Source organism: Polyodon spathula, chromosome 40 (assembly GCF_017654505.1).
Source record: "Polyodon spathula isolate WHYD16114869_AA chromosome 40, ASM1765450v1, whole genome shotgun sequence".
NCBI classification, from domain to species: Eukaryota; Metazoa; Chordata; class Actinopteri; order Acipenseriformes; family Polyodontidae; genus Polyodon; species Polyodon spathula.
Genome location: NC_054573.1, coordinates 1904001 through 1930862, shown reverse-complemented (window position 1 = coordinate 1930862; position 26862 = coordinate 1904001). Strand labels below are relative to the sequence as shown.

General features: G+C 40.9%; 2 protein-coding genes across 2 annotated transcripts; both read left to right on the top strand.

Moving 5' to 3' along the window:
- The first annotated feature begins 1643 nt into the window (after window positions 1-1643).
- On the top strand, window positions 1644-16400 carry LOC121304809 (G-protein coupled receptor 4-like). The gene is made up of 2 exons (XM_041236206.1): window positions 1644-1947; window positions 13096-16400. The coding sequence occupies exon 2, from the start codon at window positions 13758-13760 to the stop codon at window positions 14820-14822; it is 1065 nt and encodes a 354-aa protein (XP_041092140.1). The 5' UTR covers window positions 1644-1947; window positions 13096-13757; the 3' UTR covers window positions 14823-16400.
- Window positions 16401-22523: 6123 nt separating this feature from the next.
- polr1g (RNA polymerase I subunit G) lies at window positions 22524-26723 on the top strand. Its single transcript, XM_041236457.1, has 3 exons — window positions 22524-22757; window positions 23695-23830; window positions 24276-26723. Exons 1-3 carry the CDS (start codon window positions 22622-22624, stop codon window positions 25423-25425), a joined length of 1422 nt encoding a protein of 473 aa, XP_041092391.1. The 5' UTR covers window positions 22524-22621; the 3' UTR covers window positions 25426-26723.
- The last annotated feature ends 139 nt before the right edge of the window (window positions 26724-26862 follow it).

Sequence of the window (26862 nt, the reverse complement as noted above, 5' to 3'; positions counted from 1 at the left end):
CCTGATGACACAGATGAAGACACGAGTCTAAATATTTATCGACTTGACTTGATTTATTGTGAAGGTACCCTTCGTTCCAGTATTCCTGATTCAACATGTTCTGATTGAGTGTTTGACAGGCTTCCTAAATCAGACCAGTGGTGTTTTAAGTATAAGAAGCTGTTGACGACCAGATCTTGTAGATGGCTGGCCGTGTTTTATATCACAGGCTTGTAATTAGTTATAGCTTTGCCTCTATTTCTATTTCTATTTCTATTTTTAAACCAGTTGCTAGGAGACGAGTGATTGGTTCTGCAATTGCGTTTGAAAAACAAGAAAGACATCAGGCAGAAAAACCACAAAATTCAAAACCAAACAGAGGAAAGGTCATGCTGGCCTTGTGTGTCTCTAGCCTGCCCTGGACTGGAGGGAGCACCCTTTCTCTTAGGGGGGTGAGGGAGGGAGCAGTTCAGTCTCCAAGCCTCAAGTCTTATTCTACTGCGCTACACAGCCCCCACTAAATACAAAATAAAACTCAAAGTCCAAATCGGTCTCCTTTTATTTACTGGTTGACATGTTTTCCTTAACTTGGACAGCTGAAAAAGTTCACGCAGAGTGATTGTTAAGAACAAAAAAACAAAACTCCAGTGCATTAAGTCCTGCGAATGGTTCTGCTGATGTTAGAGATTACCCCAACACAATGTAAAAATAAATATTAATACCAAGAAATACAGCGCTGTGATGGATTAGTTTCAGATCAGTACGATAGCGTCTGTTTAATGGACTGCAACTGCAGTACTTAATCAGGTTAACTTTATAGGATCACTCAAATATTTGTTAGCTTTTACTACAAACTGTAGGGCTAGCTAATAATGGATTATGGATTATTTAAAAGGATTTACAGAGACTAGGGAGTGAACTATGCTTCATCAACAACTGCTGCTGCTGCAGAGTCACTTCCAATAGGACCTCGTTTGTTTTACGTCTCATCTGAAGGACGCAGCACAAGAAGATACTCAGGGTTACACAAAATGAGTCAGTGGCTGAGACGGGATTTCAACCTCCTGGTAGCAAGCCCATTTATTTAATCCCAGGCAAAGGAGTGCTCCCCCTAGTGGACAATGCTTGTAGTTAACGGTGCCCCTTCACAGCACGAACGTGTTCAGTGTTATTATATATATATATATATATATATATATATATATATATATATATATATATATATATGGGGATTTTGAAACAGCCAGAATTCGTTTGACTGGAATGGACCTTACACCGACCCTGAGGGCTGTAAACACACCATGCTGTTGCAGTGAGTCCAAAGTCGTCAGTGTGGTGCCCTCGCTGGAAACGGAAGCGCTAAATTTAAATGAGGGAAAGATTGGAAGCGTCCCTTTGTATTCAGGTGACATTAGTCCACTTTGCACGGCTGACAGCATTTCCGTGTATTGAGGGACACGCGTGCCCTTCCCCAAAAAAACGGGTTTTTTTACCAGAAAAGCTTTTAGAATAAAATGGAAACAAAGGTTAGACTTTTCGTTTCTCATTGCAGAGTATCGGGCAGACTGAGCGAGTCACTTCACCTCCTTGTGCTCCGTCTTTCGGGGTGAGACGTTGCTGGAAGCGACTCTGCAGCTGATGCATAGTTCACGCTATCCGCCAGTGATTCAATAGTTAATAGAGGTGGGGGGGGAGCTCAACACAACTCAACTCTCCTCCTCTAGTTATCACTTGTTAGTGAAACCTGACCGCAGTTGCGAGTGCATTGGGATGAGAGGGAACACAAAGACGCAGCGCTGGACTCTGCAGCATGCATTCTCGCCGCTAACGCAAACTCTGCACGGTTAGAACTAGCAACAGCTATAGAATCGGCCTCTGTCAAGCAACTTTTGTTTCAAGGGCTATATACACTGACCTGTTTTATTTGTCACCGTTACCGGACTACACCGGAATACAACGGATTTTCAAGTAAGTGGCAATTTAAGGGATTCCACAGATACTTTCCCAGTTTCTGTTGTGAACGAGGCGTTACAAGAGAGGACTTTTTTTTTTCTTTTTTTTTTTGCTTCATTAAAACCAAAGCAGTACAAGTCGAGCGGTAGCGGTTTAGCGCGGAACAACTATTATCTCCAAACCCAAGGTCTGGTGAATTTAGAGTTTAAAACGTATTGCAAGTATGATATTTCTTATACTGGAGAGAGAGCTGACCTTTAAAACCCCGATGCGTATGCGTATATATAATAATAAATTGCAAAGGCTTTGCATGTATTTATTTAAAATTTTATCACACACAATGTCAGAAAATGATAAACGATATATATAAACACAAAAAAAGTCTCTCTCTCTCTCTCTCTCTCTCTCTCTCTCTCTCTATATATATATATATATATATATATATATATATATATATATATATATATATATATATATATATAAACATATTTAAATGGATAAAATACAGGAATGCTTGTGTTTATAAAACGACATGGCTTTAAACAAACTGGACCGTCAACAAGGTCCTATAATGCGGAGTGCACAAACGGCTGAACTGTGAGGCAATGAGTTTTGCTGAAGTAGGGAGGCGGTGTGGTCCAGCGTTTAAAGAAACGGGTCTTGTAACCAGCTGGTCCCAGGTTCAAATCCCAACTCACTCACTGTGACCCTGAGCAGGTCACTGAACCTCCTTGTGCTGCGTCTTTCGGGTGAGACGTTGTTGTAAGTGACTCTGCAGCTGATGCATAGTTCACACACCCTAGTCTCTTCTCTTGTAAAGAGCTTTGTGATGGTGGTCTTTTGACTGTACGGCGTATTCAGCGTTGGTGCAAGGTAACGCAGTGTGTACTGGAGTTATACAATGCGATCCTGGGTTGAAGTGACGGCATGGGGCTGTCTGCATATTAACACGAATCACTCGGCATTTCACACCAAGTATTATTCTATAATCTGAAAACAGTGACCCTCTTGAACAGCAGAGCGCATTTCTGTTCTAATCTGTTTTAAACTACGGCGTTTGTCGTGCAGGACTAAAAATGCCAGTGCTCCAATTGAGAGGAAAGTATTCTCTTCCATTCGGCTTTTCAAACACCCAATCGGGAAGTGATTTGCCATCGATTGTAAAGGTGACGGGAGGACCGCCTGTTTTTGGAATCAAGACACTAGTGAATGGTTTTGTTTGATACCCTGCGGACAAACACTTTTTAAAGGCAGTTAGGGGTATGTGTACAACAACATGACATGTGACAACATGTCATTGGACATTCAGCCCAGCGCGAACTCAAACAAACGTGCTTTTAAAAATTGATTTAAAAGTCTCGACTCAGCCACGTTGCTGATATGACTAGATGACTTCTAGGAACTACCAGACGATCAGTAGATTGAGTAGGTATCTACTAACCTCCTAACCCCTAAATCTACCCCCCTACCCCTAACCCTAATGCCCACCACTAACCTAATCTCAACCCCTAACCCTGTTGCTATTAAAGTAATTTTTATTATTATTTCAAAACCGCTCTTTAGCACCCTCTAGCGGCCACTACATCCGACGTCCATTAACGCTTGATGGCACCTACTGTCCCGTTCCCATGGGACGATTTTTACCTTGATAATGTCCCATTGAATCGACTCACTCAGATCGGGTGCGTTCGCTGATCTCAAGGTGCGATGGGGAGCGGAAGGTACCAACAGCTCCTGTAAATATAAAGGGCCCTTATAACTTTCAAGTAGTAAGCAGATCTTCACAAAGTGCATATTCAGATCCCATGCTGTTATAAATTGCAGGGTTAGGCGCGCTCGACAACTTTCTCTGAGGTGTAATTCATGCTAATGACGGGGTGCGCACATAACACTTTGTGACAACGAAATCTGTGGCAAATACTGTCTAGACTTTTAATAGCTCATCGTGAACGCAGGGGGAAGAATGTTCAGATAGAACGCGTCTTCTATCTATCTATCTATCTATCTATCTATCTATCTATCTATCTATCTATCTATCTATCTATCTATCTATCTATCTATCTATCTATCTAAATCTCTCTCTCCCTCTCTCTCGATCTGTCTCTCTATATGCAGCTCTCTCTCTCCCTCCCTCTCTCTCTCTCTCTCTCTCTCTCTCTCTCTCTCTCTCTCTCTCTCTCTCTCTCTCTCTCTCTCTCTCTCTCTCTCTCTCTCTCTGTGTTTGAGAAAAAAACAAAACATGAACTGAATGCATTATTTTCTTGTCCGCGATTCGTAATTCAATGTGATGTTTAATGTGACGATTAAGACGATTTATATATATATATATATTATATATATATATATATATATATCTATATATATATATATATATATATATATATATATGTTATAGATTATAGACAACTCTTAAAATCCCCCACCCTCTGACATCTCTGTTGAATACCTGACACAAAATTAAACCACAATTTGTGAAACTGTTTTCAAGATGAAGTGTCTGGCTGCTCTGTGAACGTACGTCGGAGTGGGAGAGAAAAATGGTCTCCTATTTGCTTTTGCTCCTTTAATTGCGTGCTAGATTCTTCCTGATCTCCTTTCAGGACTGTTATGAAGCAGTCAATCTGACAACCCCCTGTTACTTTCAGCCACAGTGCAGGGAGTCAGGATCAATACGTACTGTTTACATATACATAGTCTTAAAAGCTTATAGACTGGATTGCAAAGGAGTCTACAGTAAATACACAAATAAAACTGATAAAATAAAATAAAAAAAACCTCTCGTAGTTTTTATATGGGGACATATGCAAGATGCAAATGCCTGCTAGCCTTATATAAGCCAGATGTCATTTCCCCCATAAAGCAATGGAAAACAAATAACAAAAAAACTAACACAAACATTTCCATGAGAAATATATTTAACTATGTGTCCAAACCATTTTTAACAGCTGTTTTCAATGCTTCATGCATGAAAAAGTTGAAGCTATAATTTTTTTTTTCCTCCCTTAGGTCTTACAAATCTCAATCCAAACCCTTTGTTTGTTATTTCTGACTTCAAAAAAAAAAAAAAAAAAAAAAAAAATCCTGCATTACCAGTCCCCGATGCTTTCTGTTGTGGACACTTTTGTGACATAATGTTGTACGGTTCTCATAACTCATTACAATACACACCACCTCCAAAAACTCACCTCTCAGCGCTAGTTGTAGATGAAAAGGAGAGTTGTGTGTGATGCACTGTTGGTACAGATTGTGTCCCCTGCCAGTGAGATGAGGTTGAAAGCACTATAACCAGGAATGCACAGTGGTTAAGGTGTTTGCTAGTGGCGAGCGGTGGTCAACTCCTAACTGTTCAGGTGCCAGAACGTCACTAAACAACTGATACTGCGCACTTCCAATAGGACCGCGCTTGTTTTACGTCTCGTCCGAAGGACGGAGCACAAGGAGGTTCAGGGTCCAGGGTGTGTCGTCGCTCAGTGGCCGACTCGAGATTAGAACCAGGGACCTCCTGGTACCAAGCCCTTTTCTTAAGAAATGGGTGACCTGGGGGTTATCGGAGGTCCTGGGGAGATTTGTCCGGGGAACGAGATCAGATAGATTTTGTAAAAGCATTCCAGCAGGGGTGTGATGTTAAGATTAACTTAATTTAAGTTAAGTTTCGTTCAACAGGACCCCGTCAATCAAATTCCTCAATGTCTTTTAACCAAGAACTTGACGCTGCCCAGAGAAATGCTTGTGTGCAGTAGACAGGTCAAAATCCAGACAGTTCTAGGATCCATAACATGAAATGTATTGACTTTTCTTACAGTAGGGGAATACATTAGAGCCGGGACTGGAGTTTCTCATGTATAAGTATTCTTTCAAAACGTAAACAAATATTCTAATCTTATAGAATTTTTAATTAGGTGGCTATAGTTTGAACCATTTTACAGGAAAACAAATAAAGCCAGTACTCATTAAATTACCTGTTGTACATTGTGTTAGAATGCGTCACAGCACAGCCTTGTACAGTTTATTACAGTTTCCATGGCAACAGCCTAATGAAGCATTGTGAAAGCATGTTAAACAGCAACGTTATTAGATAGATGTGGTTCTATTTTTTTTTTTTTTTTTTTAATTTATTTCTTAAATGTCCGGAGAAATCCATTTTCATTCCAATTTGGAATTTCTCCAGTTATTAAATGAGTGCTTGTGGCAGATCATTAACCCGGAAAACATTTTGTTTCACTAAAGAAAATGCAAATGAGAAAGCTCTGTTAAATATTTAAACTAATCTGTAAGAGTAAGGGGCTGATCGTAATACCCTATACCCTGATAAACCGTAGCTGGGATTCGGAGAGCGTTTTACAGGGTCTCCAGTGCTGTAAAATGTTCTATCTAGCCGTGGCTCAGCAGGGCATAATCAACCCCTAAATGTACTTGCCAGAGGGGAAATACATGCACCCTTCAATCTACAATACAAATAAGCAAAACCTTATCTCGGTAAGCAAATACTTTACTGTGTCCCTGGCTTCAATAAGTTGCCTTTAATAGGCGTATGCCTGTTCTGACTCTTCTGGGTCACTTCCATACAAGTTTTGGCCGAGATAGTTTCGCTCCAAAAACCACTTCGAAGCCACTTGACCCCCCCCTCCCACCCTTACACCTCCGCCCCCCCGCACTCCAGCCGTGCCTTTACTTAACGGAAACAGACTTTGTGTTAACAAAGAAGAAAGGGATAACAAGCACTTCCTCCTATCTTATAAGGGAGTGTAGCCCTGTGCCTCAGGGTACAGGCTGCAATGAGAGAGGTTCAGTATTCAGCCAGATAGTTCTGAGGCAGCAGGGGCTTCAGAGACGTCACAAAGCACTGGGGCTGCCGTGCAAGGGCAGCTACAACGAAAAGAGGTCAGACATCTCTAATGGACATACAATACTTAGTGTAAGGGTTCATTCAGACTGTGTGTCAGGGAAATATTATATCTGTTAGGGTCAGGCTGATTACAACACAGCAGTGAAACTGTTATTTTTTTATGGTGCTAGATTCATGTTGAATAGCTAGATTTTTTTTTTTTCGGTCATTTGCAATGGGGTCCGAATACTTTGACAGCAGGTTTACAGCTAGCGATCCAGCTGACAGAGCATAAGCAGGAAGTGTTGTTACGCTCGAATAGTCAAATCACTCAAAATAATCACACAACTCGAAGGTTGGCTTGCTGCGACTGTTTGCTTTCTTTCCCAGGCAATGACTATATATGACTATTAAGTACAGTGCTGCATTTTGAATTGCTAAGAGAATCCTAATAAATGACCAATATTTTCATTGGAAGTCTCTTTCAGTGTCTTCATGATATTATTATGAAATTGTTTTATATGGCAGTTTATTAAAATCAATAATGTTGCTCTGGAGGAATTAGAAATCAGTGTCCAGGGAGTTTATAGGAGACGCAGACTAATGTGGACAAGAGGAAATGCTCCCTTTAGTAGACACTTCTAAAGGAAAAACTGTACAGGTTCAACAGCACAATGACGAGGGAAGCGGTCGTGAAACTGAAGAAGCGTGTTATTAAACGCTGGTCATGGCTCTCTGTGCAGTTGTCACTGTCACTAGCTGTAGGCTGATCACACTTCCGCTCACACAAAATAGTAATCTGATGGCTAATTAACCATCGAGAGCTCTTCCATTAATTTATATTAAATTCGCTGAGGGAACCTATTTAAAGGGCCAAAAATGAGCTTCTACTTCCCTTGCCCTCAGTGCTCCCTAAACCATCTGCTTGGTAAAGAGGCTCATTGCACTTTTAATTTGCCTGGCTTCCACGACGACTGTTGTCAAGGAAACGGACAATGCTAAAAGGTTGTAATGCAGATTTTTTGGAATGATTGTCATTTTGAACTGATTTTAATAGCAGTGTATTACCCTGAAAATAAAACGTGTGTGTGTGTGTGTGTGTCAAATTAGAGCCAGGGTGGGTAACGCCTGGCTTTACATATAGAATGAGGGACACCTGTCTGTAGTTAGGCAGGCAGGTGAATAAATGAAGGTCACAATGTTTGTTGTCTGTCTGTGTGAAGGTGAAGGGTTGTGTATAACCTGTATGACACTGAATAGAATCAAGGGTAAACGTTTTAGTCGATTTGAATCGATGAAGTTTCTTTCAGCGTTTCTAAATGTGGAACTGTTGTAGATGGCTGTTTGTGAAACGCTCGTAAATGTTCAATGTTTCTTTCAAGAAACATGCAGACAATACCAGTTTTATTAAACCTGTCAGAAGGCAATAGTCATGTGACTTTTGACTGCTAGAGTGACTATTGGCTGGTTCTGTGGGAAACAGCACTAGCACTTTTGGTCTTGTGACTCTATTAGCCAATAGGGGTGCAAGAAAGGGATAAGGGGCACTACCCTTTAAGACATGTGACATAGTAAGAGACAGTGCGGTCCAGTGGTTAAAGTCCAGGGCTTGTAACTACAAGGTCACCGGTTTAAAACCCACCTCTGCCACTGACTGACTCACTGTGTGTGACCCTGAGCGAGTCATTTCACCACCTTGTGCTCCGTCAGCAGGAGTCTTGCAGTAATAATCCTTTTTCTTTTCTTAAAACATCAGCACAGGTTCTGTGTTTTAGTTAAGTATTCCAGTTACAGTGGAGTTTATGACAGCCGTGAGATTTACTTTTTAAACGGATGGCTGTATTGCCAAGCAGTCACCCACTCCCGATTACAGCAGGATCTGTGGGCGATGCAGCGTGGGGGCAGTACTTGAGAGCAAGCAGCTGTGGCTTGCTTTTCTCCTAAAGCTTCCAAACTCCTTCCATGAATCCCGCACTTCATTCAATGCACAGCTCTCAAACGCTGCACCATAAACATTTCGAAACACGGTGTCTGAAGCAGATGTTTTTGATAGATTATTCAAATGCATTCGACAAAATGTCTACTGAAACTCCTCACCAAAGACAGCAAAAGGAGCTCTTCTGAATCTTGGAAGCTTTTCTCTATCTATTTAAACTCCTGTAATCATCCTCCGCTTGTAATCAGTTTTGTGTTCTGAAATGGCTTGAAGCACTTGCAAGTTTTCAGTGAACCCCGTACTTACTTGAGCAGTGTACCACTAACAGCTGCGTCATTAGTTTCACGTGGAATTGTTCAAATAGTATCACTTGCTAAAGGCATTTGATAGACTATTCGAATGCTTTTGTCAAGTGCATCTGAGCTCGATCAAATACATTGTGTCAAATGCAAACACATTGCAAAGTGATTCAAATGCAAATGAGGTGTATATTTATTGATTCAATTTAGATGCAAATACATTTGCACTTGAACCCAACCCTTGGTTAATATTAGCAATACAGTTTGATTATTAGCTCTCGTGCACGTCTGTATGCATCATACCGCGCCCTATACAGTGTTCTGCATGTGTGAAGATGTTTTGCTCATCCTTGTTATCCGCTGGAGGTCTGTTTTGTGTTCATTCTGTGTTGCAGTGAGATCGGTTCTCAGGCCTAAGCGCTTCATAAGAGAATCAATGTTTGAATGTTTAAGGGCTATTAAAGTCTGGCAGACAGCCCACACAGGGAGCTAATCTCATCATTCCCCAGATAATTAGTTTTGTCGTCTTTCAAAGCAGAGTGGAAAGCAGCTTTGCAATCTGAATCGCTTCAAAGGGACACCCTATTTAAACATTGGAAACGAAGAGAATGTAACCCTTTGTGGATAAGATATTGAAGACAGCTAGGGAAAAACACATGTAATACATAGGACTAAAATTGAATCTTTTTTTATCCATCCCCATGAGTTTGCCATGGGGTTGGGTTTAAAAAAACAAATAACTTGACTTAAGCTTCAAACCTTTATGAAACTGTACAATATCTATCTACACATTAGCAGCACACTCAATACCATGCCCCTTTGAACTGAACTGGCCTGCTGTTCTTGTGAAGCTGCCAGCAGGGTCAAGCCTGGTCAGTATTTTTGTTTGCATTGTGATCTGCTGGGAATCTCAGAAAGCCAAACTAAGCAGAAGGGTCAAGCCTGGTCAGTATTTCTGTTGACACCTTTGCTTTTGGCACCTAGTCCCAGGTTCTTGCTCAGGATGTCAAGCTTTTTCAGTGATTGTATTGCAGTACTGTAAGTGCCATAGCAGTGACCGTTTTATCACGTGTTAATCACCGTGGTTTGATGCGGGACCAGTACAAACGATAATGTAAAAAACAATAAATGCACGCGGTCATCCAACACCACCTGTTGTCAAGTGTCATGGAATGTGACAAATTCTTCATCCGTTCTGAGCTCAGTGCTAGAGAAAGGGGTCGAATGAAGGGTTTATTGCTGTACCAGTATAGTAGCCGAGTAAAAATAAATAAATAAATAAATAAATAACGACAGCAGCATGGACTTGCTGATACGAACCTGCAAGAAGGAATGCATACAGTGGTGAACTTATCCAGCAGGAATGATGCCATGCACGTCTCTACTGGCGTTGTGATCTTATCCAGCAGGAATGACGTCATGCACGTCTCTACTGGCGTTGTGATCTTATCCAGCAGGAATGACGTCATGCACGTCTCTACTGGCGTTGTGATCCTATCCAGCAGGAATGACGTCATGCACGTCTCTACTGGCGTTGTGATCTTATCCAGCAGGAATGACGTCATGCACGTCTCTACTGGCGTTGTGATCTTATCCAGCAGGAATGACGTCATGCACGTCTCTACTGGCGTTGTGATCTTATCCAGCAGGAATGACGTCATGCACGTCTCTACTGGCGTTGTGATCTTATCCAGCAGGAATGACGTCATGCACGTCTCTACTGGCGTTGTGATCTTATCCAGCAGGAATGATGCCATGCACGTCTCTACTGGCGTTGTGATCTTATCCAGCAGGAATGACGTCATGCACGTCTCTACTGGCGTTGTGATCTTATCCAGCAGGAATGACGTCATGCACGTCTCTACTGGCGTTGTGATCCTATCCAGCAGGAATGACGTCATGCACGTCTCTACTGGAGTTGTGATCCTATCCAGCTGCAGCTGCATTTAAAGGATTTAACTTGAAGACCCGCTCTCACGGTGCAGAATAAAAGTCTGCTAGATCTTTTAGATCTTGGATAAAGGCGCTTGCTAAATAAATAAATAAACAAATAAATAAATAATCTATTTGCCCAGGGCCCCAACAAAGAAAGAGGGTTATTTTTAGTTGTTTTATTTTTTGTCTGTCAGTCTGACAGAGGGACTCCTGGGGTTTAGAATAAGACGGGTTATCAGTGACAGATCAGTGGCAAGAATTTTCCCAAAATTCCTCTAATTTAATATCCCAAAAGGATATTAAACAAGGACAAAGGAAACATATACTGTGGCAGTGAAAAAAGGTACCAGATCTTCAACGTGATCCAGATCTTCCATTCAATGCTAATCTTGGTTGCCTGTGACATGGCAAACCCAAATGTCCTGAATCATGTATAGCCACCCCACTCTCTCAGGGCTTTGTTTAAATCTGACCCACACCACTTTCACCTCGCTGCCACAAAATACGCTATCTGGTCACACCCTTCTCCGCATAGCTTGCCAAACAGCACAGTCATCGCTGCATAGCTATTACAAGCATGAAGCCGGTCATTTAGATCTGTGGTGGAAGTTAGACAGATAAGCTTATCACATGACAGGATCTGCTTTAATGACCTAAACAGTACCGTAACCCTAACTCTAACCCTGTCTTTAATTCTGTATTAAATCTTCCTTGTGCTTGTTTTTCACCAGTTTAATTGTGGTGGATCTAATGCTGTATTGGAATTTTCCTAATTTTTAATTTTTTTTTTTTTTTTATCATCCTTGTCTTTAAAATTATTTATTTATTTATTTGCTCAAAAACCGCCAACTTCCCAACGTTTCCGGTTGTTTAACATGACTTTCTCAAGGGAAAGTGTGTTTTGAAAAACAAACACTGGAGCTGCTTACGGGCTTTTGATGCCATGGCAACCACACTCATTTATTTCTATTTAAATCTATTAGTGCGCTTGTGATGTCATTTACCGCATAGTTAATGACGGTCTGTGTCTTTAAAAAGAGAAAACGCATGGGTCCCATTGCTCAACAGAAAATAATAGACAAAAGCTATTCTGAACCACAAGAGTATATTAGTTTCAGACCCATATCAAGTTGCCCTATAGCATTGTATAGAGAATCATATGATACCCACTTTTCTAATGAGTGAGTTTACTGGCCACTCTGAATTTGAGTGGGTGACAATCAGCTTGCATCTCACACAGCACCCAGTACAATTTATTTTTTATTTTTTATAACATATATTGAAATGTAAGACTGATTTAACAGCATGGCTAATTTTCACATGACAGCATTTCAACCAGCTGCTGAGATGGGATAGATGTCTGTGTAGTATTTGTATTCTTCTCTGGACTGCTTGCTGTAACAGCACTTAGCCACCTGCATCGACACTGTGTAAAATTATATGTAGATTTCTTTTATAACTATGATACAGGTCACACATCTGTTTTGAGTGAGTGATGTGAGGGTCTGTGATTTATATTTTACATAAATGCAATGCAAAAAAAAACAAGCTCTTCAGTTATTATTATTATTATTATTATTATTATATTATTATTATTATTATGATGATGATGATGATGATGATATTTATGTATTTATTTTATTTATTTTTTAATCAAGTAGAATAAGTTTCTTTTAAGTGTATATTTTGATGCCCATATTTCAATCTCACGTGTATAATTATTATGTCAAATCTGTTATTTGGGGTTGTGCTAGCAATGGCATGGGTTTGTTATTTACAGATCTGCATTTAGCCTGTGATCTTAATTAGCGATGAAGGCACTGCTCCTGCAATGGCAGTGCAGTAGTTATGTACAGCTGTGGCTACAAGAATGAACTCATTCTGCTTCATAATGTGGAATGAAACCTGCCAATCAGTGTTTAGTTAACATGTTGAATTGCATACAGCTTTGTAGCGTGCAACACATTTAACTAAAAACCAAAAAAATTTGACATTTCTTAATCCAAACTGAAACACTGTACAATGTGATGGCTTCAGGTAGAGATAAATAAATCCATGAAGTAAGCCATTTTTACAGCCCTGACGGTAAGCCATGTTAATTCAAGTTCCAATTAGATCAGTTCTGCTCTCATCTTGATTTTATCTTTGCTTGTTTTTTTTCTTTGCAGATGCGGTAAACAGGACAACAAAGGAACGAGTGACTTTCATCCCTGGGAACAAAAAAAGGGACAGGAGCCGTTTACTGAAAAAAACCCCACAAAAACTAAAAAGGAGAGTCTTTGATTCCCCACCCCACCCCTGAAAAAATAATACAAATAAACACGGTTAATATACTTTGTCTTTTATGGAATCCTATTCTGAGTACAAGGATTCAGAATTTGAACCCTTGCGGAAATCTGGCTTCATCTGCAGTCTGGTGAGTGTCATTAAAGAAAATGACCGTGGAACCTTAGGAAAGATTTTGAGGTAACAGCACTGTGGTACTGAATAACACGAATGCCAGTCTGCTAAGGGGTGGGGGTGTTATGTATTATTTTGTGCCCTGCCAGAACTTTTTGAAACTTCACCATCTCTGCTGTGTTCGACCCCTGCCAATTTGTTGAGCTGGATTTTTTTAACAACACATTTTAGGGGTTCCCGTTCTGAAAATGCTCGGTCGCTGTTGGCAAGGAAAATAAAAAATAAAACGAGTTTACTGACCATGGGGAGAAGTAACGTCTGATACAAACGAAAAAAACAGACAAAAAAAACCTGTTTTTGTTCCATCTGTCGTGGCTAAAAAAACTGGCTATAGACGGAATTACAAAAAAAAAAAAAAAAAAAAAAAAAGATGTGTAATTCTACTTCCACCAGCTGCGCAGTCGTCTCGAAAATCGACCACCTTTTCCAGCCCACTTTATACATCATCGTGATTGTCATTGGCTTGCCCACCAACTGCTTGGCTCTCTGGGCCGCTTACCTGCAGGTGAAACAGAAGAACGAGCTGGGGATTTACCTGATGAACCTCTCCATCGCCGACCTGCTGTACATCGCCACCCTGCCCCTGTGGATCGACTACTTCCTGCACCACGACGACTGGATCCACGGGCAGGAGTCCTGCAAGCTCTTCGGGTTCATCTTCTACACCAACATCTACGTCAGCATCGCCTTCCTGTGCTGCATATCCGTGGACCGCTACCTGGCCGTGGCCCACCCTCTGAAGTTCGTCAAGATCCGTCGGGTCAAGACGGCCGTTGTCGTCAGCCTCTTGGTCTGGACCGTGGAGGTGGTGGCCAACTCTGCCCCTCTGTTCCACGACGAGCTCTTCCAGGACCACTACAACCACACTTTCTGTTTCGAGAAGTACCCCATGGAGGGCTGGGTGGCCAAAATGAACCTGTACCGTGTCTTTGTGGGCTTCCTCTTCCCCTGGATGCTCATGCTGTTCTCCTACCAGGGGATCCTGAAGGCGGTCAAGGGGAACGTCTCCACCGAGAAGCAGGAAAAAGCCAAAATCAAGCGGCTGGCGCTCAGCCTGATTGTGATCGTGCTTTTCTGCTTCGCTCCCTACCACATCTTTCTGCTGTCCCGCAGCGCCATTTACCTGAGCAAGCCCTGCGACTGTAGTTTCGAGGAGAACGTTTTTACTGCCTATCATGTTTCGTTGGCTCTCACAAGCCTGAACTGCGTGGCTGATCCTATCTTGTACTGTTTTGTCAACGAGGGAGCCCGCGGAGATGTTACTAAAGCCTTGGCTACCTTGGTCAGGTTTTTCACCAAGGCTAAGCCTCAGGAGCTAACTAACGGCTCCATCACCCTTGAAACCCCACTGTCCTCCAAGAAGCCAGTCTTCTACAACAACATGGACACAAACAGTTACACTTACAGCACTGGGCAGGAAGGTGTCTTCAAATGAAAGTACTGATTATCAATAAATAAAGATTGTATAAATTGATTTTTTAATAATTGTTGCTTATGTAAATAACAATTACTGTAAAAAAAAAAAAAAAAAAAAAGGTCAGTTTTTTTACGCAATTAGAAATATAATGGAAAAGAACAGGAAATATTCATATGTTCCTAATTTTATTTTATTTTATTTAAAAGAAAAAGTTCAGTTAGGTGCTAGGTTCAGTTCCTGTGTAAAAAGAACAATTCGAACTCAAAACGTCTGTTTTTCATTCTTTCAAACTCAAAGCACCTGTTTGTTTTTATGTGTGAATAACGTGTTTCTGTGATTTATTTATTTTTACTTCTGCCATCCTACCCAACTCTCCACCCTTTCAGATTATGAAAAAAAAGTTAATCCGCGATCTTGAAAAAAATCATAACCAAATTCATTTTTCTTTGAATAAAAATAAAACGAGAACGCAAGCTGTATTAATGCAATTTGATACATTCATTTTAGATGCAACTTTTGCAGTTAATGCAATTAGAGTAAGCTAGGATATATAGTTTAATAAGAAAACATTTTAATAACAGGTAGATGCCAGTTAAAAATGCTCAAAATTTTTTTTACAAAGAACCTGACCTCAAATGAGAAAAATGGCACTTGAGGGATTAGCCCAGTTCGTGCTGAAAGCTTACTTCCTGCATTAACTTTACCTTTTTTCCCAGGGATAAAGCACAGGGCTGCTCTGTTTTTGTTTAAAAGAAATCAACAGTAAAAACTAAATACCTTGTTCAAATCCCACAAGATCCCACTTACTTTTTCTGTTTCATTGATTCTTTTTTATTCCTCATTAAACTTTATACTCGTGTTAAGGAAAAAGCAATATAGGAAAGAAGTTTCTTTACAAAAAAATAAAACCCTTTGTGTACGAAGGTGCAGAGAAGGCACGTCCACACGGCAGCGTGTGCGAGTCTCTTTAGCTTATTTACAAGGGTATGCTACTTCTTGTCTTGCCTAGAATTGTAGTTTCTCCCAGTATGCTTAACCCTTCACACCTAACTAGCTCAAACGCTCAAGGGTTGCTTCTGAATTTGGCTGATATCTATATATAAACTTGGTCTTCTGTCTCTCGAATTTACAACTCATGTTCCTCCCAATGCTTTACTCCCCCTGTAAATGAATGTACACAGTGTAGCAGGCTGGCTAAAACTTGCTTGCACACAGCAAGGGCAACCCAATGCGTCTCTGGGGAACTCTAATCATCTGAGTGCATTTTAAGTTACAGACTCCCTGAGATATGATTTGTTTTCAATTCCGCGCTTGACCGGTTCATTAAAAAAAAATCTAATCAAAATGCAATGACACGGGCAGTCCGCAGGCACACACTGTAATGAGCCAGCGAAGAGCGTTCCACTATGGGCTGAATTAAATTACATGAGCGAATGCAGCACCCCTCGTAATCTCACTGCTTTATACAATCAAATTGTAATACCCGGACACAACACTGCAAAGCCTGTATGTTCAAACAAAAGTCTGTCTGTCTCTGTCTATGCACCTCTATCTGTCTGCCTGCCTGTCGGTCTGTCAGTCTGTCTGTCTCTGTCTATGCACCTCTATCTGTCTGCCTGCCTGTCGGTCTGTCAGTCTGTCTGTCTCTGTCTATGCACCTCTATCTGTCTGCCTGCCTGTCTGCCTGCCTGTCGGTCTGTCAGTCAGTCTGTCTCTGTCTATGCAACTCTATCTGTCTGCCTGTCTATGCACCTCTATCTGTCTGCCTGCCTGTTTGTCTGTCTGTCGGTCTGTCAGTCTGTCTATGCGTCTCTATTTGTCTGTCTGTCTGTCTGTGCACCTCTGTCTTTTTGTCTCCTGTGCTTGTTTAGCAATCTCAGGAAGTTTTTTTTTTTTCATAATATAAATTAAAGAAACAAAAAGTTGTGTAACTTTTGTGTGTGTGTGTGTGTGTGTGTGTGTGTGTTTGTATGTGTGTGTGTGTTGTGTATGTGTGTGTGTATTTTTTTTGTATTAAAAGGTCACATTTGAAAAAAGAAAAAAGTGTTTGTCCAGGCTTTGCTTTATCCCGATTCATTGTGCTTTGTCAAATCTGGGAGCCACGCCCAGAGTCGCACCTTGAGATCAGCGAATGCTGAACTTCTGGTAGTTTCAGGAGGGGCAAGGAGGGGCGAGGAGGGTCATTGGAGCTCCGTCCCGAGTCACATCAGCAGTGCTAGTAGAGTCGAGGCTTTTAAATCAATTTTAAAAGCATGTTTGTTTGAGTTGGCTTATCCTTGAGCTGGACTGATTGGTCAATGTCTGTTTCTAGTTTTTTTTTATTGAAAAGCATCCTGGGAAGAGTGCATGAAAAGTGCCATATAAAAGCAAATGGTTTTATATTGCATAACAACACGCCAACAAAAACTCCTCTTACCTCTAACATATAACCCCCCCCCCCCCTTTTATTGTCCTGAAAATCTTTTTTGTTCATTTTTATTATGTTAACATAGGATGGGAAATATTTCAAATGCAACCCTTTAGATAAACTGCTACATCCTGGTACCACTGGGGTCACATGGTCTGATTGCAGCTAGACTATTGGAGTTTTAAAACAGGAAGTGATTAGGTACCAGGAAGTAGCAGCGGCTTTTCATCTAGAAATACCTGCATCTCTCAAAGTATGAAAAACAAGTCTGGCAACACAATATTACGTTTCTACAGCTAAAATAAATCAATCAAATAAGAAAACATCAATCTCTCTTTCCTACTTTCACCTGAAGAAGAGACCCTTGAGGTCTTGAAAGCTTGTGAATAGTCTCTGCTGTACAGAGAGGCTAATACCAGAAGAAGCGACATTTCGAAATTCAAATACAGACGATTAAAACAAGTAAATAAAATAAAATAAATATCAGGGTGCTGTTTGTGGCACGGAGTGAATTTAAATTCCTGCCGGCACTGCTTGGGGCCCTGTTGTTTGAAATGTCACCATGGTGTTGTAAGAGGCCTGAAGAAATATAGTCCTTTTCTCTTGAATATTCAACATTTGTTTTCTATTTAAAGAGAGATGTAAAAATGAAGTAAAGACATCTCAATTTGATTTACAGATATTTTTAAGCACCGTTTTGCCAGCGTGCTACCCCAAACTGTCATGTAGACATCCTGAAATGATTTCCTGTTCATTCAGAGATCTCTCTAAATCATTTGGAGGCAGTCATGATAGCTCTAAATGATCAGTAAGTTATTTACAGATAGCTTTAAATGGTTTAGCAGAGCTCTCTTTAATTTGGAAATATCTATAAATTAATTTAGATATATCGTTAAATAATATAATATAATCCCTTCAATGACATTTCCATTATGTCATGTAATAGAACCCTTAGCTACTGTAAACACGGGACAGAACACCATGCCATCTAATTTCAAACCGCTGTGGACAGAATCTGATAGCTAGATAGGCGCTTGATAATTTTAATCATAACATTCATTCCTAATATCCTTTGCTGACGCAGTGTCAAACGCATTTGGATGTGCAGCGTTCAGAGCAGCTGGCGGGTTGAGGGTTTAGGGCTATAGTTAAAAATAATAAAAATAATTACAAAACGGTAGCACCGAGGGTTGAAAATTTGATAGACGGTGGGCAGTATTCAAAACACTAATAGTGATTTCAGATCCATTAGGAAAAGTCAATTAGACTTAGAATGTGGCCAGTTTTTAACAGCGTGATTATGTTAATCAGTGAGCACGGACGCAATCTTCCCCGGATGTCTGTGGTTGTTCATTTAGTTTTATGGGAAAAGGCAAAGTGTCGAGTGAAAGGTTGGCAAATACATTAAATTGAATTGTGTTTTTTTTTTCTGTCCTGGGAGAATTCATGACGAACAGACAAACAAATGAATCACTTAAGGGCTGTGCATGATTAACCAGCTAGCCAATTTCAGTGTTTTCCGCCACTGATAAATCATTTTGTCATCCTGAGCGACTGCTTTTCACGTTAGTGTGGGAGGTTCACATCACTGCAGTGCGAGAAATCCCGGGTTCGCGTCCGCCCCTCCGCCTGCGTGAGGATTGCCTTGCCCAGTGTGATGCGCCTGCCTGTGGGAACCGAGTTCGCTACTATATATATATCCGCGAATCTTCTTAACCTCTCTCGCTTAAACTGTGAAATTGATTGCTTTTGTTTGTTTAATATCTAACTGGGTTACTTTTGCATTGCTCACAGGGTATGTCCACACCCGCACACTGCACACGGCTACTGCAAATCATTTGTCTGATTGACAAACCGCCCGAAGCCAAATGAATCGTTGATTTGTTTTGTATAAGCTACTTCGAATATCCTCGATTTAAAAAAAAAAAAAAAATAATAATAAAAAGGTGCAGTGATCAAATATCAGCGCTGAAGGGTTTTAGTTGCGCGCACAGCGTGCGCCACTGGAAAGGAACGCAAGCGCTCCAACATGTTCCCAGAGCCTCGGTATGGAAAGGGAAGCGCAACTGCTTGTGTATGCTGAGCCTGCGAGTCTCTATACAAGAGAGGCAGCATTCGGAGATGTTAAAAAAAGAGCTTAAAATAACATTTCTTAATACTGTAAAAGCATGCATGTTTTGTTAAAATAGCAAGTAAAACGTTGCAAGTTTAAACAAATGAGCACAAAGTAATTTTCTTTTTTTTTTTCTTTTTTTTTTTGGTTTGGTTTTTTGTAACTACTATAATATAAATATAACCCCGCTGCCAAATGCAAAACTAATCAATTGGAGAAATGCCAATCGAACAAAACCCTGCCTCCTTTCCATAGTAAACCAATTAGATTGGAGATGTGTTGTTTTGCCTCAAGACTATCTAGATGATCGTCATACTGGCCACCTCTGGTAAACATATTAATAACACATCTGTATATAGCGGGTCGTACCTTACGAGCAGCAGCGCCGCAAAATGTAACCCTTTATAACCAATACAAGCGCGGAAACTGTTACCGAGCTTCAGTCTTTGCAAATGATGACGTCCCAGATTATTGTATGATTTTTTAATCAAAATTATTTTTTGGACTGGGATACAAAGGTGATGTAGAGGGATTCCCCCCCGTGTGAGAATCATCTTTGAAATAAGTGGCCCAAAACCATTTAACCCCTGAAATACCCCGGCTATTCAATTTGCATTAATCTGACAATTTGCCAACTGTGCGCTTTTTTTTGGTTACACTTTGGGGCGCTGCTGCTCGTGGGGTACGTCTTGCTCAATAAAATCTTTAGCGTTTTTGTAAAGAGGGGATGATAACCTATCTAGGGATACCTCGATATTTAATGAGCAAAGCGTCTAATGATGTAAACCGGGTAAAACAAGCGCGTAATATAGGGTACCGCTATATTGCTGATACAGGTTTGTTATTAATATGTTTTTAAAGATAGTAGCAATATATTAGTTGAGCAAGATGTGTAAACGAGTTAAGACACAGAACAAGGACACGGTGATTTGTCAACTACACCGCGAATAAGGAACCGGGAATAAGGAATCAACTTCCAGGGGGTTGTCAGAGCAGATGAACAAATAGACACGCTGGGCATTCCTGTCTGCTGTTGTTTGGAATACTGTTTCCAGTGCTTTTGTTTATATAATTAGCGGGTTTAGTTAAAGGACGAGACTATTTCAGCTGGGTGCGCTGGCAGTGTGTCAAATAAGACGAATCAGTGCGTATGAAGAACGCAGCTATGTTTATTTATTTACGTCGTGTTTGTACGACGATTAATTTAATGAATGCTGTAACGAAAATAAACTTTGAAGAGTTGTGTATGCAAGCTTCGTGACTCAGCGACCTTTGAGAGCAGCAACACTAGACAAAAAGCTTAATTACAGATATTGCCTAAAAGAGAGAGAGAGAGAGGGGAAAAAAAAAAAAACGCTTTAAGTGTTTAACAATGTTTTAGCTTCCTGCGGAAAGCGAAGCTGTTGACGGTCACATATGCTCATAGTCGCTTTACAAAACCTATCTTGATCCAGTGGGAAAATACTACTATTATAACATTGGCAAACCAATTCATCAGGTATATCGATTTAGTATTTGATTTATGGCCTCGGGTATTTCGCGTCCCGGGGAGACATACTGAATTCCCGGACCACGGTCCTCGGGGTCGGGTGGCGTTTTTACTTGTAAAACAGTTGCTGATCCCTTGTACTCCTGCTGGAAATATCTTTAACTTACAATGCACATAGATCAGGAAGCAAAACGGACAAATAAATGATAGACGCCACACACTTTCTTTATTTTACAAGAGACACAGACAGACGAGAGAGCACTCTATTGTAATGATCCAAAACAGCGACATCTCTCATTACCCCAGGTCCTTCACCGTTGTAATATTCCGGCTTTCCAACGCGCATTACAAGCAGAATGCGAAGAAATGAGGTCCAAATAAAACAAAAAAAAATCAGTTTACATTATTAAGACGGTCCCCTTAGTGTGTCAAATACCTAGGAAACCACACGCACACGCACACGCACACACACACACACACGCACACTCACACACACACACACACACACACACACACACACACACACACACACACACACACACACACTCACACACACACACACACACACTGACACACACACACACTGTCACACACACACACACACACACACACACACACACACACACACACACACACACACACACACACACACACACACACACACACACACACACACACACTCTCACACACACACACACACACACACACACACACACACACACACACACACACACACACACACTGTCACACACACACACACACACACACACACACACACACACACTGTTGCAGTAAATGCTTGTTGAAACAGAGCAGATGGTTCTCATATTTCCCACAGTAACAGACAGAAGAGACAGTAAACAATCCTTACCACAAGAGATCAAGAAGAAGAAAAAAAAAAAACGCATTGCATGCTCTGAAGAGTTTAAAAATAGGACCAAAAAAAAAAAAACTGGCATTCGATTGGCAGGCAGCTTTTAAGTTAAACACACTGTCGTGTTTTAGACTGGTTCAAACGGCAGGGGGCGTTTACAAAGGACAGACAAGCACAGGAGAGGGGATTGTTCGGCTGTTTCTTTGCTTTGCCCCACCCAATGCCCATTGGCCCAGGAACCAGCCAAAAGATTATTAATATTATACCTATACATATAATACCATGTAGAAGCTTGGCTGGAGGCAATGGGGCATGTCTGAATACGAGAGATAAATTAAGTGAAACCAGCCTTATTTAAAATGTGGTTTTCATAGTACTGTAAAAATGATATTATTGCAGCTGACAAGAGTTATTTTTAATCTGCGGTAGCTCAAGCGCGCCCTCTTGCGGCCATTCGTTGTGTTTGCAGGCCAAGATACTTCACGCTCTGATTAAATCAAACGCAATAATTAAGTAACGTTCCGAGTGTTTATTTTATTAAAAAACAAATAAACAGACAAACAAAAAACAAAAAAACCCCGCATTTTTATTGTTTTAAAATATACTACACCCGTTGCGTATAAATCACCTCACTACGATGCATTTATATTTATTGTTTGTAGTTTAAAATTTAGCACAATAAACTGAAGATCTGCAGCACTGAAAGATTTGCTAGGATGAGGGCTGCTTTTCTATCATGAAAGTTGACTCGTGTTAAAACGGTCATGCCATCAGCTGACTCAGCCGTTTCTGGCTTCACCTCGCTACGTAGTTCCGGGTCAAAGGCTGTGCTAGCTTGCAGCCTGTGGACCCACGTGTTTCCCCATGCCTGCCCGGAGATTGATCAGAGCAACCCGTCTGCTTTGCAATTGCTGTAAACAGATCGAGTCAAAATATGAAGTCTAAACAGGAATTGCAGAACGTGTCCTCATCGAGCAGCGAAGGTGGTTCGGACTCGGAGCTGGAAGAAAATCACAAATCTGCATCAGATGCAGAGGTCGAGGGCGACCCCCAAGCGCAACCACAAACGCGTAAGTGAAGTAATAGGCATTGCACAGCTAAGAGGCAAGAATAATAGGTACACGTGTATAGTTTTTTTTTTAAAAAAAAAGTGCTGTAGTTTGTATTTCACATGGGAAATGGGCACGCCGTCGTCTACTGCGCTAGGCTGTATTGTGGGTTACAGAGTCGTGATGTTATTATTAGCTCGTATATCATGGGGGCAATTTACGATTTACGATTACAAAACATTGCGGGAAAGAATATTGGCAACCGGATTGAAGCGAGCATGGTTTAACCGTTAAGTTACGGGAGACCCTTTCTTTAAAAACAACACCGAAAACTCAGATATAAGTGTTTATCAGTCACAAAAAGGCACGAGTCTATTTACTCTCCGCCACTGGGTTAAATTCAAGCAGTAAACACGATTTTCCTGTCTGCTATATTGTAAGCAGCTGCACGGTGCGTTCACACGAGTCCATGCGCAAATCTGTATTAAAAAAAATGTACCGCAGTACAGTATGTGTATTAATAAATGGTTCTCATTGTTACAATAACGATCCTCTATACTATTCTTAATAACCTTCTACTGCTGCGGGTAGAAGGCGGAGCACACACTAGTATTAGAGAACTGTGCGGAGATTATGAGTCTGCCCTGGAAAAGCTGAAATAACGACCGCACAAAACCAGGTAACTAACTGAAACGCCATGGGTGATTGTAGGCTAATCTTAATTTTTTCCACCCCTTGTATATTTTTGATATTAGTTGATTCTGATCAAAGCTAATTCCGAGATTAACAGATTCACCCGACTCGTTTCTATCCAGCAGGTAGCACATTGTGGTATTGTTTCCAGGTTTTTCGTTTGCACCAGCAATCCCTAACCCTGAGGTCCTGCACACTGGTGTGGTGCAGTGTTAGCTGCAGCGTCCTGATGAGTGTATTGAGTGCACACGGTTGTTTTCTGCAGGGACCAAGTTTGAGTGCCCGGTGGATTTCGCCTGTTGTGCCTACAACGCCTCAGGGAGCCTGTCTTCAGAGAAGCTGAGCGGAAGCAACACAGAGCTGTGGTTGATCAAAGCCCCAGCTAGCTTTCAACCAGAGAGGTAAACCTGGGCTACTTTCACAAAGCACTTCTACAGCTCTGGCTAAAAGTTTTGCATCACCTAGAATGTTGGTACATAATTGGTATATTTTATTTAACATTGTGTAATCAAAGAAACTACAAAATGATATCGCAAGAGTCTACCGGAAGCCATAATAAAGTCTAGGGGAAAACTCCAAAGCGATATGGTGCATGATATTATTACAGTGCTTTGTAGAAAGACCAGTAAAAGGCCAGAGAGAATTTAGTTTTCTGTTATGTTAAGGGAGCCCCTTCATTTAAAACCCGAAAGGTAACAAAAATATACACATTTTCACTGCTGATATTGATAAGCGAAACTAGCCACTATATTAAAAAAAAAAAAGGTACTGTCAAAATCCTAACCATAATCTTACTCAAAGGTTTATTAACCAAGCAGATTGATCTGTCTGGATTTTATTTTCCAGCTTCTCTGGTAAGAAGGTCCCTCTGCTCGGACGTGAGACTTTGGAAGCTGGGGCCGCAGGGACCAGAAAGCTCTACAGTGTGTTCAGTTGCCAGAAGGAGCTGGGGAACATTCACTTACTAGTACAGGGCAAGGGCTCAGTGCTGTGTGGGCCACCTATCAGGGGTTTCATGAACCTGGGCGAGAGATTCGGAGACTGCAATGGCACTGAGGGACCCAAAGCCATCCCATCGAGCCCCGCTCCACAAATACCGGCGGGACTCAAGCAGAGGTTCACCCCGTTTGGGAGCAGCACCCCCCCGAGTGCAGGGAGAAAGAGGAGTAGTGAAGGAGAGGCACTGTCTGCATCTCTGGCTAAGAGGGTGAAACTGGACCTCAGCCAGGGGGAGCAGAGCGCGAGGAGGAAGAAGAAGAAGAAGGAGAAGAAAGATGAAGAGAGTGACGCGAGTCAAGTTTTAGAGTTTGAGATGTCGGGAAGCAGCGGAGAGGTGACTGAAAGGAGAAAGAAGAAGAAGAAGAAAGATAGGGAAAGGAGAAAGGAGGAGGAGGAGGAGGAGGAGATAACAGGACTTGAGATGGAAGTTAAAGAGCCATCTGAGATTAAACAAGAAGTGTTTGAGCCGGAGTTTGGAGAGGAGGCTGACTCGGGGAGGAAGAAGAAGAAGAAAAAGAAAGATCGAGAACGGAGAGAAGAGGAGGAGGAGAAGAGAACAGGATTTGAGATGGAAATTAAAGACGAGCCATCTGAGATTAAACAGGAAGTGTTTGAGCCGGAGTTTGGAGAGGAGGTGGACTCAGGGAGGAAGAAGAAGAAAAAGAAAGATCGAGAACGGAGAGAAGAGGAGGAGGAGGAGGAGGAGAGAACAGGACTTGAGATGGAAATTAAAGAAGAGCCAGCTGAGATTAAACAAGAAGTGTTTGAGCCGGAGTTTGGAGAGGAGGTGGACTCAGGGAGGAAGAAGAAGAAAAAGAAGAAAGATCGAGAAAGGAGAGAAGAGGAGGATGAGGAGAGAACAGGATTTGAGATGAAAATTAAAGAAGAGCCAGCTGAGATTAAACAAGAAGTGTTTGAGCCGGAGTTTGAAGAGCAGACGGACTCGGAGAGGAAGAAGAAGAAGAAGAAAAAGGATAAACACAGATCTGACCGTTAGATTGTATGTGTGTGCTGTCCAGAGTTGGGATCAACTCATTCTTTTTCAATTCCAGTGTCTAATTCCCTTTTTTTTTTTCATCAATTCCAACACACCATCGATTGAAATTGCAATCAGCAATATTCTGTTAAAATGAGCTTCTCGGCACAGTGGCCGCACATGACAGTACTTAAATTGAAGTCACTGTTTCTTGGTGAGTTGAATTGGTTTCCATGTGAAAGCAGTTGAACAGACAATTTATTTTGCCTCTACAATGACTTGCAATTGCTTCAAAGGAATTGACTTGATTTTTAATTTTGGATTTGAAAAACAGTATTTGACCCCCAACCCAGATGGTGTGTTTTTAAATGCATGTAAATTTATATGTAAAATTTCAAAGCTGTTTCTATGCACACACAGACAAATTGACAATGCAATAGAAACCTGACAAAAGATTTATTGGGGGAAAAAAAAGGCTTGTCTAAATGTGGGTTTCTTTTTAGTAAGACCGGAAAACATCGATCCATTAATTTGAGGACAGACTGCTTTGTCATTATTTTTTTTTTTTTTTTTTGTAACTGGAAAATTGGAGCAAAGTTTTCAACCTGTTATTGCATTTCATTGATCTGCTTTAAGATAACTTTCTCTGCATAATCCTTAAACAGAATGAGAGAATTCAAACTGATAACCCTGCAATGCCCAACACAAATGCTCCAGTGCCTTCTGTATCGTGTTAGGGTTTCAAGTCAGGCTCAACAGTAGTTCTGTATTGCTTTGGCTTGTGTTCCTGTTATGAAGTTACACCTGCATATATTGACTCCTGGGCCATAAAGGTTATGTCAAACACATGTGTAATGTGTTTGTTATTTTTGCTTCATCAAAGGCGATTTGCAGGGTTACAATGCAAGATTAAGTACAGTGTAGTTCACAGTAAGTGCACATACTGCTAGAATACAATATGAAGGAGGATGCACCAAATCAGGATTACAGCAAGTTAACTGTACAAGGACATGCAAGGATAGTGCATCAGCTGAGGTCAGGTGAGTCCAGAGCAGCCTATACAAGGTTTTAGCGGGTTTTTTTTTTTTTTTAATTTTTATGAATCATAAAGCTCATGTATGCTTAATCCAGTCAATTATTATTAATTTCACAATTCCTGGCAACTAAGTGGAACATGCATTTACTTGATTGAAACCTGCCGAATAATGTTACGTTTAAATATTGAATTACGTTAGTTTTCCGTGTACCAAACAAAAATTCAAAAATGTGACATTTCGAAATCTAACATGAAATACTGTACAGCTGTTATGGTTTTGCGATATAATTTTGCATTATCTTTCATTACATGATGCTGAATAAAATATCTAAATTATGTTACTATATATATATATATTTAATTTTTTTGACTTTTTATAATGTCTCAATCCTAAAATTCTAGGTGATGCAAAACGTTTGTCT

Bases quoted from the DNA above. Each gene is read 5' to 3' on its own strand.
- polr1g (XM_041236457.1), top strand. From the start codon at position 22,622: ATGAAGTCTAAACAGGAATTGCAGAACGTGTCCTCATCGAGCAGCGAA. The intron at 22,758-23,694 runs GTAAGTGAAGTA...TGTTTTCTGCAG, and splicing joins CCAAGCGCAACCACAAACGC to GGACCAAGTTTGAGTGCCCG. The intron at 23,831-24,275 runs GTAAACCTGGGC...TTTATTTTCCAG, and splicing joins GCTAGCTTTCAACCAGAGAG to CTTCTCTGGTAAGAAGGTCC.
- LOC121304809 (XM_041236206.1), top strand. From the start codon at position 13,758: ATGTGTAATTCTACTTCCACCAGCTGCGCAGTCGTCTCGAAAATCGAC.